General features: G+C 55.2%; 5 protein-coding genes across 5 annotated transcripts; 3 read left to right on the forward strand and 2 right to left on the reverse strand.

The window, feature by feature from the left end:
* Nucleotides 1-10: 10 nt before the first annotated feature.
* N0V89_006296 (uncharacterized protein) lies at nucleotides 11-2,188 on the reverse strand (the record flags this gene model as incomplete). The annotated part of the gene is made up of 2 exons (XM_056215066.1): nucleotides 11-1,681; nucleotides 1,904-2,188. 2 exons carry the CDS (start codon nucleotides 2,186-2,188, stop codon nucleotides 11-13), a joined length of 1,956 nt encoding a protein of 651 aa, XP_056072333.1.
* A 475-nt stretch (nucleotides 2,189-2,663) lies between these two features.
* Nucleotides 2,664-4,187, forward strand: N0V89_006297 (uncharacterized protein; the record flags this gene model as incomplete). The annotated part of the gene is made up of 4 exons (XM_056215067.1): nucleotides 2,664-2,739; nucleotides 2,798-2,919; nucleotides 2,972-3,125; nucleotides 3,181-4,187. 4 exons carry the CDS (start codon nucleotides 2,664-2,666, stop codon nucleotides 4,185-4,187), a joined length of 1,359 nt encoding a protein of 452 aa, XP_056072334.1.
* Nucleotides 4,188-4,382: 195 nt separating this feature from the next.
* On the reverse strand, nucleotides 4,383-6,465 carry N0V89_006298 (uncharacterized protein; the record flags this gene model as incomplete). The annotated part of the gene is made up of 3 exons (XM_056215068.1): nucleotides 4,383-5,020; nucleotides 5,162-6,181; nucleotides 6,285-6,465. The coding sequence occupies 3 exons, from the start codon at nucleotides 6,463-6,465 to the stop codon at nucleotides 4,383-4,385; spliced, it is 1,839 nt and encodes a 612-aa protein (XP_056072335.1).
* Nucleotides 6,466-6,533: 68 nt separating this feature from the next.
* On the forward strand, nucleotides 6,534-7,582 carry sap62 (CWF complex protein sap62; the record flags this gene model as incomplete). The annotated part of the gene is made up of 3 exons (XM_056215069.1): nucleotides 6,534-6,537; nucleotides 6,600-6,619; nucleotides 6,887-7,582. 3 exons carry the CDS (start codon nucleotides 6,534-6,536, stop codon nucleotides 7,580-7,582), a joined length of 720 nt encoding a protein of 239 aa, XP_056072336.1.
* A 4,683-nt stretch (nucleotides 7,583-12,265) lies between these two features.
* On the forward strand, nucleotides 12,266-14,526 carry N0V89_006300 (uncharacterized protein; the record flags this gene model as incomplete). The annotated part of the gene is made up of 3 exons (XM_056215070.1): nucleotides 12,266-12,341; nucleotides 12,492-12,605; nucleotides 12,689-14,526. 3 exons carry the CDS (start codon nucleotides 12,266-12,268, stop codon nucleotides 14,524-14,526), a joined length of 2,028 nt encoding a protein of 675 aa, XP_056072337.1.
* Between the last annotated feature and the right edge of the window lie 3,700 nt (nucleotides 14,527-18,226).

Here is an 18,226-nt window from a genome sequence, read left to right on the forward strand (position 1 = left end):
GTCAAGACTATTACTTTGTCAGAATCTTCCCATATATCCTGGAGACGCAGTACGTGCCTGACGAGTTGAGTTCCCACTCCGTAGCTACATAGATCTCCGTATTTCGAACACGTAGCGCAGCCTCGTGCATACCCCAAACGACCTCCGAGGCCAGACTCCAAAATCCTTCTTTCCGCCATGTCATATTCTCCCACAGCGGCCGCAGAACTTTGAAGGCCTCGTCGAAAATCTTCACGTGAAGCAAGGTCCGGGCCGCTTCAAGTTGCAACTGGTGTACTTTTCGATACTGGCGTCGTGCTTCGAACTCCTGTATTGCAGCATTAAGCTTGCCAACGATATCCTTCCAATGCTCGAAACCTCCAGTTGTGCCCTGAAGGGGAAATTCGAGATGTGGCTCAGGCACAAGGTAGTGGTCATATACTTGATTTCTGTTCGAGACCTTCGTCGCGGGCGACAGGCCAGGAGGAGTTCGATCTTCCTCAGGCATATCTCTCGCTAGTAGATACCTCCTTTTCGCGTGATCGGCAGCTGACTTGTACCAGTAGCCTGCATGTTGGAGAAGTTCCCAAGGAGGTAGCCGCTCGCCAGTCGGAAATTGTTTCTCGGCCGGCGCGTAGACTGGGTTCATGTCCACGCTAGGCAAGAGTTCAGATTCAGGTAAAGGATCAGTGATCCTGAAAACCTTCAAGTCCGCTTGCTGTATCAGCTGTGCCATCGTCTGCGCCCACGTTGACTCCCAAGCCTCCCAGCCATAGTTTGAGGTACCTTTCCCGCGCCTATCGAGCACGTCCTTCAGCTTGGTCTTGTACTTGTGCCAAGTTTGCGCCGCTGAAGTGAGATAGTTACTTGATATCTGGCAGCGGACGTGTCGGAGTGCTATAGTATCGGCGATCAATCGGATTTCGTCCCATCTAGGCGACCAGCTTGCGGTAGTCTCAAAGATACCCTCTTGACCGAACAGAATGTCAAGAGCGATGTTGTAGTGTCGTTGAGCCGCATCCATCTCTTGCCGAAACTCGGCAAACACACCCAGCTTGAACTCATATCGAAGGCCCCAGCCAGGGTACCCTAGAACTTGCGATGTGCCGCGAGTAGGAGGCGCTGTTGGTGGTGGGATGGTGGATCGAGTCTTCTTCCGTCTTGCGCGTTTTGTGAGATCGCGGTAGTACTCAACGCTGATAGGTTTCAATGTCGCCAAAACAGTAGCAACGAATGAGCGGAGCTCGACGGGTGAAGAAGGCGGAAGGAAGAACAGCTGCGTTTTAGGGTCCAATCCAGTATTCCGCCGTATGTTGCTCAGACGTTCGTCAATGTCAGGCGCCTCAAGGACAGACTTGTCACTCAACAATACTGCTGCGAACCTAGTCTTGTATCCCGACCTCTGGATCTGCTCTTTGACCTTGATGATTTCTGACTTCAGGTGGTTGTCATGTAGGCTGTTGGTGATGGGATCTGTGGTGAAATCGAAGAAGGCTATAAAGACGGACGGAATGTAGTCCTGATGTTTGGCGACCCAGACGGGAGTCATGACACCGTCAGGGAATACGGGCGCCCGTGGCGATAGTGGGGAGATGGGCGAATGCAAGATCCACGACGTCGCAGCGGCTATTGTAGGACTACCAGGCGGAGTAGTTTCTGACGTAGTGGGAGCATCAGCCTTTTTTGGAGGTAATTGGAAGTTCTGCCATGTATAAGTATCTATTCGTCTCAACTGTCGCAAGTCAGGCAATAGCTCCGCTAACCCGCAAAGAGTGCAGTGAAGATCCACAAATCAACTTTTAGACAGCGCAAGTCATCCAATCCATAAGATGTTCATGACTTCCGCAACTGCTCCACTGCGCGCAATAGCGGAGCGCATTGCCTTGACGGCTAACAATTATATACCGATGGGCGCCTGACCTACCCTCCCTACTGCCCGCATTCTGAACTCGGCCAGGGTCCTCTTCCTGTCGAGCCCATGCGCCTCCCATGGGGTATTCGTGTTATCATGGCTCAGGAACTCTTCCAAGAGCTGTTGCGCGCGGTCGCTAGTAACGAGGGGCGTCTCTGCGTTGACGGTGCTTATAGCGTGGCCGGGTAGAAGGTCTTGGAAAGGCTTTCGTGGTTCAAGCTCAGGAGCGGTCCCCAGCCCAGAGAGCACGATGAATGGGAGGTTGTGCAAGACGTATTCGGGTGGATATGCATCCATGGCGGCAGCGGTGTGACTACCTCTCCATGGAGGGGCGGTCGACGTAGACGCAATCTACCGCGGGAGTGTATTCCAAAAGGCACTTCGCAGCTCGGCGCGGAGTATACGGTCGACGATGTTTACGGTTCGTGTAGGGTAGGGCTGTACATGCACATGGCAAGCTACGCAGCTATTGGCGACGATTGCTGGGGCTGATGATGTCGCCCGCACTAGCTACGGCGCGTTTCCGCGTTGGCTTGTGCGTGTGCGGTCACCCCGATTCTACCCTGCTTCTTTCTCCCCTCTCCACGCTTAACCTAGCAACAGACCTCCTACGAAGCATTCCGCCTACCAAACGCTCTGCTCATCTTCTCTACGCGTAGCTTTAGACCCAGCGCTTCCTTCGCGACATTGTTTACTTCCTCCCCACTTCCTCGGTGGCACGCAGCTCCGCGAACTTTCTCAGAAGTTGGGCTCGCGCTGAGCCGCAGTCGCCATGGCCGGGTCACAGCAGCAGCAGATCATTGACACCATTTTCTCCTTGAAAAGGAGAATACTGCGCCCAGACGATTGTATGCGCGCCTCCCGCTTCCCTTCCTCTTGGCCGCCGTCTCTAACCGACCACCCCAGCCTCCGAAGACGAAGACACAGCGCCGAGCTACGGCACTCAGAAACAAAGTCTGAAGCGCAAAGTCCATTATTCCCACCATGGCGACACGGATTTGGTGGCCGGCAACCGTCCGTACAAGAAGGTGCACACTCCACACCTTTGCGCCAGGGTCCACACTAACACTCCGCCTTCAGAGGATCGAGCATGCCGGTTATCGCAGGTACATTTTGCAGCGCAATCCACCACGATACGATCCCGATGGCGACATCGTTGAAGTCGGCGACGAGGACGACGAAGACGATCTGTCTCCTGTTGAGGAGAATCCATACGCCGACATGCGGTTAGAAGGTGTGTGAGCTGCGCATCTGCTTGCGAGAAGGTTGCAACTAACAGACATGCGCAGAGTTGCTCGCACCGTTGACATCCGCTGCCGATCTACCTACACACCCATCCTACAGCGTCGCCTACACATCGAAGCACCTCACGAATCTCACAAACGAAGCCGCGGCGATATCGCGGAAAGAGAATCTCGCTTTACGGCATGCGAAGATCCTGCAATTGAAGTTCCAAGGCGACCCCAGCTTTGCGCCCAATGTGTTGGCTTCATTAGCTCATGAGTCTTTCCTTGACTTTGGGCGCGAGCTTGCGAACGGTCGCGCGGCAAATGGGTCTGGTACGCAGAATAGGAAAGGCGTTGAAGGTGCTGAGGAGAACACAACTCAAGAAGCTCCAGCTGCAAGCGAAGATATTGAAATGGAGGATGCGCGGCAAAGCAATGGAGCTCCGGGAGTACAAGAACCAAACGGCAAAGCTACACCAGAAGCGCAAAATGGCACGGAACTCGCCACGAACGGGGAGCCACACACTGTGGATGGAGAAATAACACAGACGAACGGGGACCGTGCACATTCTCAAGACGCAGACGATGCGTCAGATACTGCGTCGCACAACACAGCGCACCGCATGACTACGCGCAGACAAGCACGCGCTGCGGAGTCCCCTTCCCCACCAGCATCACCTACCAGCACCGAGCACGAAGTCCACCCCATGTTCATATACCCCACCGACGCGCTCCCCGACCGCGATCTTGGCCTTCCCGCCGACGAAGCGGAAGATACGCGTCTCTTACTCATGGCGTACGTACAAAAGCAAGAAGAGGTCGCACGGCTAGCAGCAGAGCTGTTCTCGGGCATAACCGAAGGCGAGCGCATGAGGCAGGAGGTCCTCAAGATGGCAAAGGCAGAAGCTCATCTCGGGGAAATGAGCGACGGCGAGGACTGGTATGATCGGGAAGAATGGAATTTGACTGAGGATCTGGGCAAAGGGAAGGACGAAGAAGATGATGACGCGGTGGTGACAGGGAAGAAGAGCACGAGGCAGAGGAGGAAACCGGATAAGGAGGATCGGTAAGGTCGGTCCTCTTTGGACGGGATGAAGAGGAGGGAGGTTTAGTGCTTGGATCGAAACGTTTGCGTCGCGGAGCAATATACCCATTTTTCGGATTTCGTAGATTTTTCCATGAATCACTCTTCTCTTTACTGAGTACGAGGGCGAGCCTGGCGGGGACGCCTCTATTCACCTCAATACCGTCCCCCTTTTCCCCACTCATCGCAGCTCCACCCTAATCGTAGCTTCCATCCCATCAATCCACGTCCCCACGCTCCTCGTCCCTGGCACAATCTCCACCTCCCGCATAACCCTGCCCACCTCACTCTCCTCCTCGTCCTCGCTCTCAGAATCGTTGTCTTCCTCCTCGACCCCCTTCGGAGCAGGCATCCAATCCCCCGTCTCCCACACCAGCCTCATCCCCATAGGCTTAGTCTTGAACTCGCGACTCACCATCCCAATAAGCGTATACGCCGTACACCGCCCCGGGATCTCCAACTCCACCTGCTGGTTTTCCGTGCTATCTTTCAAGTACACATGAAGGCGAACGAGTCGTGCAGCCAGCGAGTTAGGATTCACGCCCCCTCTCTCGCGCGCGATGACGGGTTCGCCGTACTCCTCGCACAGCTCTTTGTATCTTGGATGGCTTTCCAGTATAGCGGGGGCGTCTTTCTCCGGAGCGTAAGCGAGCTCTTTCGCTATCAACGACAGATAGTAACTCTCGGCATTCAATCGCTCTTTGTCCGTGATGGGGGAGTAGTTTAGCGTGCGGAGGCAGGAGAGGCGCGCGATGGTCAGCATGTACCCGTCTTCGGGCGTCATTGGGCGCCCGTCTGGTGTCTGCAGGTGGGCGTATACTATATGTGTGTGAACGAGTTAGTGGAATGGTCATAGGTAGGTGGAGAGGTGGAGCTAGGCGTCTACGCTGGCTGCAGATGTTTGAGAGTTTCAAAGATCTGCAGTAGCGGAGACATCACTCAATGACTCAGTTTACATACATGGATTGTGAGATATGCGGAGGGAGGTCAGGCCTGGAAAACTGCGCGGGAGGGCATCGAGGAATGACCAGGTGGAGATGTCGTTGTAGGTCAAATCGAGTTCCGTCACCGATGACGAGAACACCGGGGGGGAAGGTGAAGAGTCGGCTGTGATGATGGAGATTTTATTGGATTTGAGGATGAGGCGACGGAGGGAGGGGAGGCTGGCCAGGGAAGAAATTACGGAGAGGGAGGTGAGATTGTTGTCTTCGAGGGTGAGGGATGTGATCGCCGGGTTCAAAATGTGCGATGTCAGAGAGGTATAGTAATTTGAGGAAGCGGAGAATGTGATTAGGGCGGGAAAAAGGTGCGTCAGCGAGGCGATAGATTCCCAGGGGAGGAGCGTGTCTTCGAGCTTAAGGTCGGTGATGTTGGCGAAGGCTGCGAGGCAGCGGGGGCGTTCGGCGGCAGTAATGGAAATGTCTCTGAAACGGTTGCCGCTGGGAGGTGTAAGCTTGTGTGGTATGATAAAGGGGAAACTGGGCATGGCATACTCCACTCGTAGACTCTTTAGCTTCTCCAGCTGCTCGCATATAGATGCAATTTCTCTCCACTCCTCGAACAAGTTCCTACTGAGGTCAAGCTCAATCGCTTTCGGACACGCCTCCCGCACGTCTGTAAGACCCTTCTCCCACTCTTCCATTCCCTCCCTCAACCTCGCGACACTCCGATCCATACGAAGGCCGTCCAGGATAACAATCTTCAGTTCGCTGAGCTGCGCGAGCTGCTTTCTAATCTTGTCAAAACCAACTTCTTCCACCTCTTTTCCGCTAATACGGATGGGTTGGTTGATACGGGCCAGTGGATCTTTCTTGAGCGCATTGTCGCCAGGCTTAGTGGCAAAGACAATGTGGATGCTGGGGTCTTGAACAGGGTCTGAGGCGTACTTTGCCTTGAGAGCTTCTGCAAAGGAGCGGAATGGGTCGTATTTGCGGGCTGGGCGGATGAAGGAGGCTGATGTTGCTGTGCTTTGGTTGAGACCTGTCGTGTCGTTAGTGATGCCTGCGTTGGTAGATTATGACATCTCAGTATTTCAGAGATGTTCAACTTTCAGAGGTTCCGATATTCCATTGCTTGGTCGTACATTCGAAATACTTGGTGCCGCCGTGTTCACCCGAATGCTTTCCGCGAGTTGGATCATCCCACTCCACACCCAGCCATTCTCCTTTTGTGCCTTTCACTTCTCCTATGTATCGAACTGTGCATAGTTGATTGTCATAGGAAAGACGCTTCCCAACGTAGAAAATGTAGAATCCGTCAGGCATCGCACAAAAACTGTTATCGCGAAGCTGGGGCACAGTAATACCGTGGCGGGTCTTTGAACGGTTGGACTATGAGTAATCAGGGTTCAGAAGGTCAAGACAGCACATCTGGTATATATCCTCAAGAAGCGTGCAAGATGTACGGGATACGACCTCCGTGTTGTTCTGCCTGCGGCACGTGATATGGCCTTGGCAGCGGCACGCTAACGTTCACTTTCGTGGCGCGCGGTGGCTACGGTCCAACATTATCAACTTCAACGTACGAACAGCCGCACCTTCGCAACTACCACGACTAAACTACTATCTCGGTGTGAACACCATAGCTTTGATTTCGCTCGATTAACAGACTTCATTGACTAGCAGGCATGGACTACCAGGCAAGCACTCCAAGAACTTCTTTGCGACAGACTGCTAACGCGCGCAGAACCGTGCAGGCTCCAAATTTGGCGGCGGAGGTGTCGCCTCATCATCCGCTACTAATGCCGATCGTCGCGAACGTCTGCGCAAGCTCGCGCTTGAGACCATCGACCTCGACAAGGACCCGTACTTCTTCAAGAACCATGTTGGAAGCTTCGAATGCCGTCTTTGCTTGACGGTGCACCAGAACGATGGCTCATACTTGGCGCATACACAGGGGAGGAAACATCAGACCAATCTGGCTCGACGCGCTGCTAAGGAACAGAGGGAAGGCAAGAAGGACGATGCGATGCAGACAGGCTTGCTCGCGGGTGTTCAGGTCAAGAAGAACGTCATCAAGATTGGTCGACCGGGCTACAGGATAACAAAGGTTCGCGATCCGGTCACCCGCCAGAATGGGCTTCTGTTCCAGTTTCAATTCCCAGACATCACCCCGGGCACGATTCCCCGTGTGCGCTTCATGAGCGCATACGAGCAAAAGGTGGAGGACCCGGATCCCAATTACCAGTACTTCATCGTCGCTGGTGAGCCCTACGAGACGGTCGCGGTGAAGCTGCAAGCTCGCGAGGTGGATCGGCGAGAAGGCAAGTTTTGGACATGGTTTGATGAGGATAACCAAGAGTTCTGGTGCCAGCTTCTCTTCAAGACGGAACGAGATGAGCGCTTCAGTGCTGTTCCCGGCCTTGCTCCTGGACGCAAATGAGGCACGCCTGCTTCAGGTTACACGTTCCTGTGGTAAAGATTATTCGGCGACCATCAAGCACACTAGCCCAAAGAGTCGGTTAGCGAGCAGTAGGTGAAGGGTGGACGGCCCGGTAGAGATGAAGCTCATGACGAAGCGTGCATGGCCAGTGCTACTCTGACCACACTAAAGTCGGAATATTACCGATTACCGAGCTCTGCTTCGAGGCCTCGATCAGAAATGCTTGAGTTATTTCCAGGTGTAGGTAGCGCCTCATACAATCAATGCATTACCGCAGTTGATGGAAAAACAGTCAACAGCGGAGGAATTCGACGTCTAGACCTTGCACCGGTGATTCAATCCCTAACAAGAGCCCGCTCTGTTGATCCCCCATTTGTCTCGTGCGAACTCGCATTGTAGTGAGGATATGTGTTCCCCAAGGGAGATTGCGAAGGCATGAGCGGCGCCCATTGGTCCGCCGGCCTTCGTTGACATGTAACGAAAACCTTCGTTGGACCAAGCCCGAACCCTGCAAGCGTAACGCTCTCTGTTCATCGGCTACTGGACGCGGGAAGGCTTGACGATGTGGTCTCATAGCTTGCGTGCTCAATCATGCAGTGAGTGTGCTCCTTCCAAGCTCGTATGCGTCTCCCGCGTCAGATTGATTCCATAGTACATCTGCAACACCAGGCATGTCTTTCAATAATGGACATCGATCAAGTCGCACCCGCACGGACTGCTCGTTGGATACAGAAGCGCTAACAGCTCCAATCACCGATGATCCAGCAACGTGCAGTCATATGACCTTTCTGGAAGGCACGAGCAACGAACCCTGGCGCAACCTTGCAGCACTACCATACATCCATCTACCTTGGAACGGCGGCTGGCACATGACCTTTGAGCGATAGCAAGATGCTGTTCCACGCTTTCATTCGCTGCGCTGAACTCGAACATTCAACGAAGCTGCTGCTTGCCCCGCCACACCCTCTACACAGAGTGGATCCAGCCGCCTATTTTCGGGTAATTTGTTTCCTCCAGAGATCTGGAACTCGAACCTTCACCCACGCAAAAGCAAACGTCGCTTAGGCGGCCATTGTCCATGAATCGCTCATCGGTAGGTTGGATGCACTCGAGGTCTCGGTTGCGTTGCGTCGAGCAGAAGTGGGAAGCAACCATGACCGGCATCGCGCCTTCCTCCAGATGCATTCGGACTGGACATCTCCAGGACCACCGGCAAGAACGTTCTTCAAGTGAGTACCGTTATAGCCGCTCAAACGTCTACCGTAGCATCGAGCCAAGCATCACATGCCATTCACACCTGCTACCATTTTCTACCCTAACGTCTTGCACTTGTTTGATGGCCGTTTGATTATACGTCACCGCTCTCCGCACTTACTAGATCACTGTCATCGGAAGATGCCGGCGAACTTCACCGCCAAAGCTGTGCAACACGATCTGCAGATGTTGCTCGAGCCGACCCGCGCCATGAGGACAACGTCGTGCTACAATCCACAAGCTTGGTCGACGTTCGGTGTTTTGGTATAAATGCCAAGTCTCCATCCAATATCACTTCTACATGAAACGCTTTCGGAAGCCATTGTAGGGACTGGCCTGGGCTCTTCCACCCACCCACTTCTACCGCGTGGGACTGGACACAGCAGTCCAACCATCACCGTAGATCTACTAGCAGGTCTATACACTGTCTCAAACATCCGAGGGGCCATCCCAAGAAAGTGGCTCAGCCGGCTGCTATTGGCGTCAGTATTGCTATCAGATGATCAACATGTTCCATGGCGGGGGCGTCGTCAAGGCAGCGCGCCTAGTGGCAAATGGTAATCGCCTTGAACTCGCAATCGACCGTTTCAACTGCCTGTCAAAACGGAAGCCTTGCCACTACGGCGTGGGAGCAACCGAGAGACGTGACAAATGGAGTGCCAATCAATGCGCCACTTTCGACTGTAGCAAACATCCAAAGGTATGCGCTCTATCCTATTCGCACGCCAGTCATGGGGCTGAGTCTGTTGGACACGAGCAATCTATCTCTTACACTGAATCGCTCTTCACTGTCTTGCACGCCCCACCCTATAGAGAACTCAACAGAATATGCTGCGAGTGATGGGAGCGAAACGACCGTTGCTTTCCACTGCCTTGCAAGGGTCTTTCCGGAGGCCATTGTGGATACCTTGCCTGGTCTACGACGGAGACATTATAACCCCCTGTCTAACACTATCACGAGGCGTACATACCAGTCAGTCGGTCCGTTCGGTCAAGTCAGATCATCTGCACGCTCGGCAACGACAAGCGGACAAAGGCTGATCATTGCAACCTGTTAGGGGGACTAGTGGATCTCGACTACGATTAAGAAGAGAATCTTGAAAGTTCCATGAGAAGTCGACGGTGCAAGGTTGAAGTGAGACGCCGTCCGGGATGTGCATGGGATCCACAGCGTACGAGCAGCCGAACTAGGCTTGACTGATGCCGGGACCCTGCAGAAAGGCTCAGATGACAAAGTTGCAAGTGAGACATGGACCACAGTTGCACACGGTTCCGAGGACGCGTCGAAGCCGCGCCAGCTTCAGAAGATGGTGAGCAACCTGAGTGAGCTGATTCTGGAAGAGGAGAACGCCACTGGCAGGTTTGGGATGTCCGAAGAGAGGCAAACTCGTTTATTGTACGCTAACGTGTACTTGATTCAAGATGCAAATGCTCAACTACGGCCGTCATGGAGTGCCATGTTTACGTAGGATGCGGACATGGCGTTTCATAGCCCCCGCTAGGTTGATTCGGCGCCTGGTGCGGAAGCGATGCGAGATACAAGCATGGTACGACGGCGGAGATGGAGCACAGACTAAGACTACAAGGAAGGGCTCATTGATCCCTTGTCGGGGCGGGACGAATCGTGGAACGGATCGAGCCTCGCGCTCGCATCTCGTGTCCATACAAACAGAGGGAACGCTATCGACTCACGGGCGGCCTACCCAAAGAGTAGGAAGAGAGCCCGGAACAGCGGAAAGTTATGACTGCCGTCGAGCTGCGGTCATGCACAGGACGGCGACTGCAGTTAGCAGCGCCCACGGCTAGCCGTAGGTAAGAAATGGATTGCGCCTCGAGGGGGCCCACAGATTGGCCGGCAGAGGCGGGGATCGTCGCAGCCTCTGGACATGGACGATGCTGCGGCGGCGGGATGTGCAAGCAGGCATTCGCGCAAATCGACCGGGGTGTCTATTACTTTCCAGAAGTAATAGAGGCAACCTGCTCGATCCGGCTGCTGCGGCAAAGGCGTGGGCGGCAGCAGCAGCTCTTTGGGAGTCAGACGATATGGCTGGCTTGATAGCAGGTTGTGAATGCATGACCACGGCCGCTTATGCATGCAGCTGCTGGGCTGCTGCAGGCGCCGACCATGATTCGGCGTGACCTGGCTCAATCAGCAGCGTCCGCGAGCCTGAGTGGACGGGGCAGGCAGCTGTTGCGCGGAGTTGCGAGGCGGTCTCCCCGTTCAGTCCATGGCCGTCCGCCGTGAGGCTAGCTCTCTGCGCAGGCGTCATGGAGAGGGCAGGTCTCGCTTTGATGTCGCCCTCGAGCGGGTCTGTTGGACGGGGTGGACATGTCGCGATGCGGAGCTAGGGCGCGCGCATGCACGTAATGAGAGAGGCCCGCTCGCAGCAGACGGACAGGCCGCCGTACAGTACAGCCACAGGCGGGGCCTCGATGCGTGCTGCCCCCATGCGGTGCCCGGATTGCAGTGAACGTGCCCGTCAACGCTGCAGCAGCGCTGTAATACGCTCGCCTAGGGCCAGCGCGGGCCGAGCTGGTGGTCGCTGCTCCGCGCACGGCTGGGCCTCTGCCTCAGCCATGCCGTCGCGTTCGCGCACAACACTACAAGGGCCTTGGTGATTCGCCGTACATATACACGCTGCTCGCTGCCGCTGCCGTAGCCACTCCAAGGCTGCCGCTCCCACTCCACGCGTTCTTCCGCGGCCCGGGAATCTCGCAGCACGCATTGGGCGCCCTCCCGCTCTGCTTCTGCAAGTCAGGCTCCAGCCCGCGGCCATCACTAAGAGACCCTACAGCGGCTACCAGCAGCTGTCTGGGCGGTGCATCATCGCGCCCGCATTCCACCGCCGGTACCATTCCTCCTGTCACCCTGTCATCCCTCCTACCGCCCAAGCCCTCACGTGGCAGCCGTACTTACTTACCGCCTGCTATCACCAGGGCTGCTCCACTTCCCAAGCTGCTGAGCGACGCTTGACGCTGTCCGGCCCTTGCCTTGCCCGGCCTTCGACCCATTCACCGCGACTAGCAGCCATCTGTGCGACACGGGCAGCCGACCTTGCATCATCCTCCGCTCCTGAGTCGCGGCGCCCACGGCACCTAGACACTAACCGTTCGCCATCGCCGAGCAAGAGTTTGCGCTCGGATCTGCCCAAGCCAGTGCGCCCGGCTCGTCTTCGGTAACCACTGCAGCTCGCCGCCTCTGCTTCGCGTCCGTGACCCGCACTTCGAACCTCACCTCACTCGTCAACACGACCGCATGCTCTGCCCGTCGCGCTGCGCCCCGCGACCCGGACCGCCTCAGCCTCGCGCAATCGCAAACATCCCTCCCCGCGCCCCATTGGCCTGGTCGTGACCTCGACGCGACGACGAGCAACTACCCGCGGCTCCTCGCCGACGGCTGGAATGTATTCTGTGCACCCCGTCCAGACTATGTCCAACGGTATCGGGAACGGCCTCATCATGGACCCGTCGGGCACCATCAATCCCCAGGCTCTGAATCCTGCAGGTACGCGTCGAGCTCTTCTATAGCCAATGCGCGCGCAAGCGGCGCGACAGTTGCACCACCCCATCAAAACCACCATCTCGAATGGGCGCATCTGTTACATCCGCTGCCGCGTTCCCTAGTGAACAGTATGCTAACACGTTTCCCTTCCAGATGTGCTCGGAGGAGCCCAGCAGGCCGTCGCACAACAACCGACTCGGGGCATCAAACGCAGCCGCACACCAGAGGACAGCTATGCTGATCTGCAAACCGGTGAGAATGGAGATGGTATGTGATCTGTGTCCAAATGGCGACACGTTGCAGAGCCTGCGGGCTCATTTCTATCCACGTTACTAATCAGGAAGGTGTAGATGATAGCGCACGCAGGAAACGCGGTCGACCCGCGAAGCCTGGGAAAGTCGTCTTTGCTGAAAATGATAACCGTGGATCGCATCCTCCACAGACCCCTTCATACAATGCCGCACCACCAGTACAAACACCTCAGCTACGAGCTACACCACTCCCGCAAGCATCTCCACCACAGGCATCTCCTCCAGCTAAATCGACACCCACCAAGGCTACTGTGATCAAGGCGCTCCCCACGGTCAGGGACCATACCACCGACCAGTTGAACCCTGAGGGAGACGAGTATCTTCCTCGCGAGAAAGACGAAGCTGGCGAAAACAAGGTTACCCCGACAGGGCACCCGCTCGACGGCAGGGAATATCGGTGCCGCACCTTCTTCGTCCCCAACAGAGGGAACAAGCTGTTTATGCTCGCAACCGAGTGCGCACGTATTCTAGGATACCGAGACTCATACCTTCTATTCAACAAGAACAGGTCGTTGTATAAGATTATTGCGACGCAAGCCGAGAAAGACGACTTGATTCATCAGGAGATTCTTCCATATTCATACCGGTCACGCCAAATCGCCATCGTAACAGCGCGTTCCATGTTCCGACAGTTTGGGAGCAGACTTATTGTGAACGGACGACGAGTACGCGACGACTATTGGGAGAGCAAGGCTAAGAAACAGGGCTTTACCGAGGAAGACGCCGCAGGAGAAAAGAGACCCGGCGCTGCGCGAGCTCGGGAAGCAGCTGCGGCTGAAGCGAGTCACGCCGGTGGACATCTTGCATTCGCCCACTCCGGACCATACACAGGCAAACTGGACCAGGATTACCTAGGAGCCACTGTGAACCCCATGCATCCATTCGGGGGACTGACACCTGCGCCCGGCACGATGCCAACAGCCAATCCCGAGCCTTTTGACCAACGGACGACCACGGACTTGCAGCCGCGAAACTATGCTGGCGTCCAGCGTCCGCGGCACGAGCTCTCCGGAGTACCGTATCAGGACGTGACGCGGCCTAGCCCTTCAGGGGAGATTCTCAATGCAGCCGGTCAGACTGCCGAATACAACAAGCAGCTTGAACTACAGAGAAAGAACCGGAAGTCATATCTCGACGACCTTTGGCAAAGACCACATGAGCCTCCGCCATCTACTGAGCGTCCGGGCACTGCGGATGCTAGCAACATGCCTCAACCGACGCAGGCGACACAATCGCCTCACATTACTTCCGCGAATACTGCCGTCGGGGCCGGTCAGTATGGTCTCGCTGCTCAAACTCCACAGAGACCTGGTCAAGCCGCGGCTGCTCAAGGATACCGACCGCAGCCGCATCCACAGTCCATGATGCCTTCGCCTATGGCACAGCAACAGACGCCTATGAGGCCTGATCAGATGCATCGGCGTCCTCCAAGCATGAACCTGCCCCAAGGGATGAACCCCGCAGCGATGGCACAGGCTGGCATGATGCCCAATGTCGGACAGAACCCCGGCTATCCACCACAGCATATGTGGCAACAGGCACCACCGCAACCATCACCGCTCTCGCAGCAGCACAACATGCAGGCATATGGCCGACCACCGCAACAGAGCCCTCATCCTCAGCAGTCGCCTATGCACGCATCGCCGCAACTCCATCACACTCAGAGCAGTGGTTCGATGCACGGCACGCCTGTGCAGCAGTATCAAACCATGAACGCTATGGGAGACCAGGGGTTCTCAGCCATGGGTCAGAATCCTTACCAACCGAGCCCGAGCCCCCACCAGTTCATGCAGCACCAAAGCTCTGCTGCACAGCAGCCGGGCATGCCAGGTTGGGCGCCGAATCAGCAGCCTCAGCAGGGTTGGCCAACATACTAGAAATATCTGGCTAGCTGGTTTGGCTTCTAGACCCGATCTTCTTAGGAAGGGAAGATCAAGTACCAAGCACTATGCTTAGACAACAACACGTCGCACGCGCACAGTAACGGCCAGCGACGGGCGGATTTGGAAGGCACTACAGCGGTTGCGGCGGCCATGTCCAAGCATTGCCGAACGGCCACCACAATCCTCAGACCATGGGGAATCTGCCTGCTTTTCGCATCAACGTGGCTTGGCACAGCTAGAAATGAGATTGCGGTGATTCTGCAAGGTATCCGGGCTTCTGAGAATTGTACCTCCGCCGGATGTCCAGTTCGAGCATTTGTGCCCATACCCTCTCCCATACCCTTGTTTTTCCGGGCATCACCGTTTACTGCAGTGGGGTCTGTTCATGATTTGCTTTCAACGGAGTCATTCGCGATCTTCACTCTCACGAGGACTACACATACATATGGTACGACGATTACACGAGGCAATACCAACGTCGATCACGTCAGACAATTGAATGGGTTCGCGAGCCGAACTATTCACTGCAATCTGAGGCATATTCGATATCACATTTCTTTGTACATTTCAGCAGGTCACTCTGTCCACGCTCACTACGCACACACAGCATATGCGACTCTGGGTCCTTCGTTTGCTGTTTCCGCATCTACACAGTATGCAGTTGAATTGGATATAGGAGTTCGGCATTGCACTTTAGGCGTGCATTCGGTAGTTGGTGTTTTCTGTTCTGCATCGTCGAGCAGCGTGGTGGCTCACTTTCACTTGGTCACTACATCAGATTGGACATTGTTTCTGTTCTTGTTTTGATCGGCATTGCTCCTCGGTGGCTAGTTGTAGCGTCTGTCGTACTGCAGCACCTCAGTTGATTCCCTCATACCCCCATCACATATTCACATTTTCGCTGGAGTTTGCGCGTCCAACTTGCATATTGGGTAGTCGATCAAATTGGGCTAGAAGGGGCACATCCCACGGGTGATGGATCGGAGGGAGGGAGTTGCCGAGACGGTGGGAAGGCGTGCATGCATGTGCGTGCCATGCCTGAGGTTTCTTTGACAACCATCGCCCTTAATATTAATACTATTGTTTTCCTCCCTGCAGGTACCGTGGCTTATGCGTGGTGGGTTATCGCTTTGGGGGCCGCAACAGCTGAGTGGACGGGCGAGCAGCCTTGCATTTATTCAATCAATGGGCTGCGGCCTGCGACTGAACAGGCGCTCGCAGGTTGCACCAGCGCCATCCTATCCTATCCTATCCTGGGCCCTGGAAGTGGGGAGGCAAAGGAAGGGGAGGAATGGTTCGGATGCAGTTCGCAGCACGATGCGCTGGCATCCCCATCCCTCCGTCCATCCATCCACCCACAGTGCCTCGCCCCGGTTCGTTCGCATCGCATCGCCGCCCATCCCATCCATTCGCTTCGCATCCTGCCAGCTCGCCCACGCAGCGCACGCACATCATCACAACGCCCACCCCGGCCCCCAGTCGCGTCAACGGAGCGGGAGTGGCACAGCTCATGACATGTCCATGTCCTGTCATCCCCATGCCATGCCACGCCGTGCCATGCTGTGACGTGTACAACGCGACCAGGATGCCATGTCTTGCCACGCCTTGCCACGCCTTGCCACGCGCGCGCGCCGGAGCGCGTTCCGCAGCCAGATACGCGAGCTGCAAAAGCGTGCGATTGCCGCGGTGCGGCGTGGTGTCTCTTCGCGTAAGCTACACGCCTCACTGCTGTGGATTTTCTGGAACGAGGCTAGCGGGTGGGAGGGAGTGGGGATGGATGGATGGGGCGGGTAGGATGTGATGCGCCCGGTACGGTGGGTGAGTGTTTTAGGGGAGGGGAGACGTCAATAGCGTTCATTGCTTGGGCGCGCAAGGCAGGCACGGGCAGCGTTGCGGTGCTACTGTGTGATTATCGTTGTGGCGTTACGAGAGTGTCGCATCGTTTAGCTGGAATGAAAGGTTGTGAGCGCGTTCCCGTTCGGCGTTGGAAATGGATGGGCAAGATAAGCAGGCAGAGCGCAAGGCAAGGCAAGTGGAAAGCTTCGCTAGGAACGTTCATCCTACCCAATGAATGGAAGGAGGCTCCTCCAATGCAATGGCTGGCGAATGGACCGCCATCAGCGATCAGCATCGCGGTGCTAAACTTTGCGCTGCGCTCATCACGATAACACTTCTCGTCTCGTCCGCGCCGAGAGGGGCATCGCAGCTGAGCATTGCTACCATATGCGGACGGAGGATCCCAGATAGGCTTGACAGGCGGAGAATTGGGATGGATTCGTCGGTTTCGTCGGCGACTAACCAGTGCTGAAAGAGCTGAAAGGGAATGAGGATCTGCGTCGAATCAATCAGGGCTGAAAAGACGAGGACCGGGGATCCATCCACGGCGAATCAGGAGTGAGGGTGGAGGTAGTCGCGTAAGCGTCGCGTTTGGTAAACTTTGTTAAACTTTGTTGGAGCGTCACGAGGGGGTGGATGGATGGAAGGGGGTAGGGTAGAGCTGAAAACGAACGACCTACCTGCCCACGTTGGGCAGCGTTTAGCTTTCTTCAGTGCGGTGCATGTGCCCGAAAGGGTCACCTGGTAGACTGAGGGAATCGTTTTATGTCCGGCGGATTGCATATCACTCGTAGCCTAATTTTTGTTGCTTGATTAGGCTTTGAGGTGGAGAAGTGGGTACGAGTCGTGATATTAGAAGTGCAATGTGGCTTGCGACCAGATACTACGCTCGAACCGACTGCTGATTGCCGTAGTCTGCATGATCGTAGAAAGCTTGATTTTGAGATGATGAATCTTGCTGTATGTAGTTCGCAGCAGAAAAGCTCGTTCCTGGAAAGTACTCCTCCGCATCCGACGACGTCGCCGAGGTGCTGTGCGGCGCAAACGAAGTAGATCTCCAGACTTACCTTTCGCAGCTTGCATGATGGTGCAGTAGTCGAGATGAACATCAACTATCTACAGTAGTCGCAACGAAATGTCTCCACACAGCTTGCACTCATTTGTTGGATTTCTTCAAAGTTCAGCGCCTGCAGGTGCCATGGTGCTACTCAAGTGTATGTTGGCGGAGGCGTACGATTGCGAAGGTCTTCGGGGTGGGCGAAGAGATTTATTCCCGATTCCAGCAGAGTGGATACTATGTGAAGGCTCGGGACTTTGCTGGATCTTGGGTTCAAATGTTGGGCAAGGTATCACGTGGCCCAGGGAAAGCTGGAGATGGCATGGCAGGACGTCAGATCTTGGGATGGCGATTGGTAACTATGCTGATAGCGGTAGCAAGTATCGTCGATTCTTGATCTTTGGAACCGAAGGGATGACCTCATTGGACGAATAAAGGAGAGGCTTACGGAGTATGATCCTCGTGGTGACGATAGGTCGGATTCCACAATCTGCGTAAGAGGTGGAAAGTGACCTTGCCGTCTATTGTTACTATGTACTACCTAGCACCTACTACCATGATATTTTATTGGAGTCTTTCTAAAATTGTGTGAGACTTAACGGGCACTGTAATTTGTGTCTTTTTTTTTTTTTGGCGTGGTACATGTATCCTTCTGGCTTGATAACATCGGAAGCGTAGCTCTTTGGTTAACACCATCAAGAGGAGGCTTGCTTATCCAATCGAAATATGCATGTGGGAGGAAGCGGAATTTACCAATTTGGCCGTCAATACCTCATATATATGTTGTACAAACAGCGGACG

This window comes from Didymosphaeria variabile, assembly GCF_027946475.1.
Source record: "Didymosphaeria variabile strain IMI 356815 chromosome Unknown scaffold_4, whole genome shotgun sequence".
In the NCBI taxonomy this organism is placed as follows: Eukaryota; Fungi; Ascomycota; class Dothideomycetes; order Pleosporales; family Didymosphaeriaceae; genus Didymosphaeria; species Didymosphaeria variabile.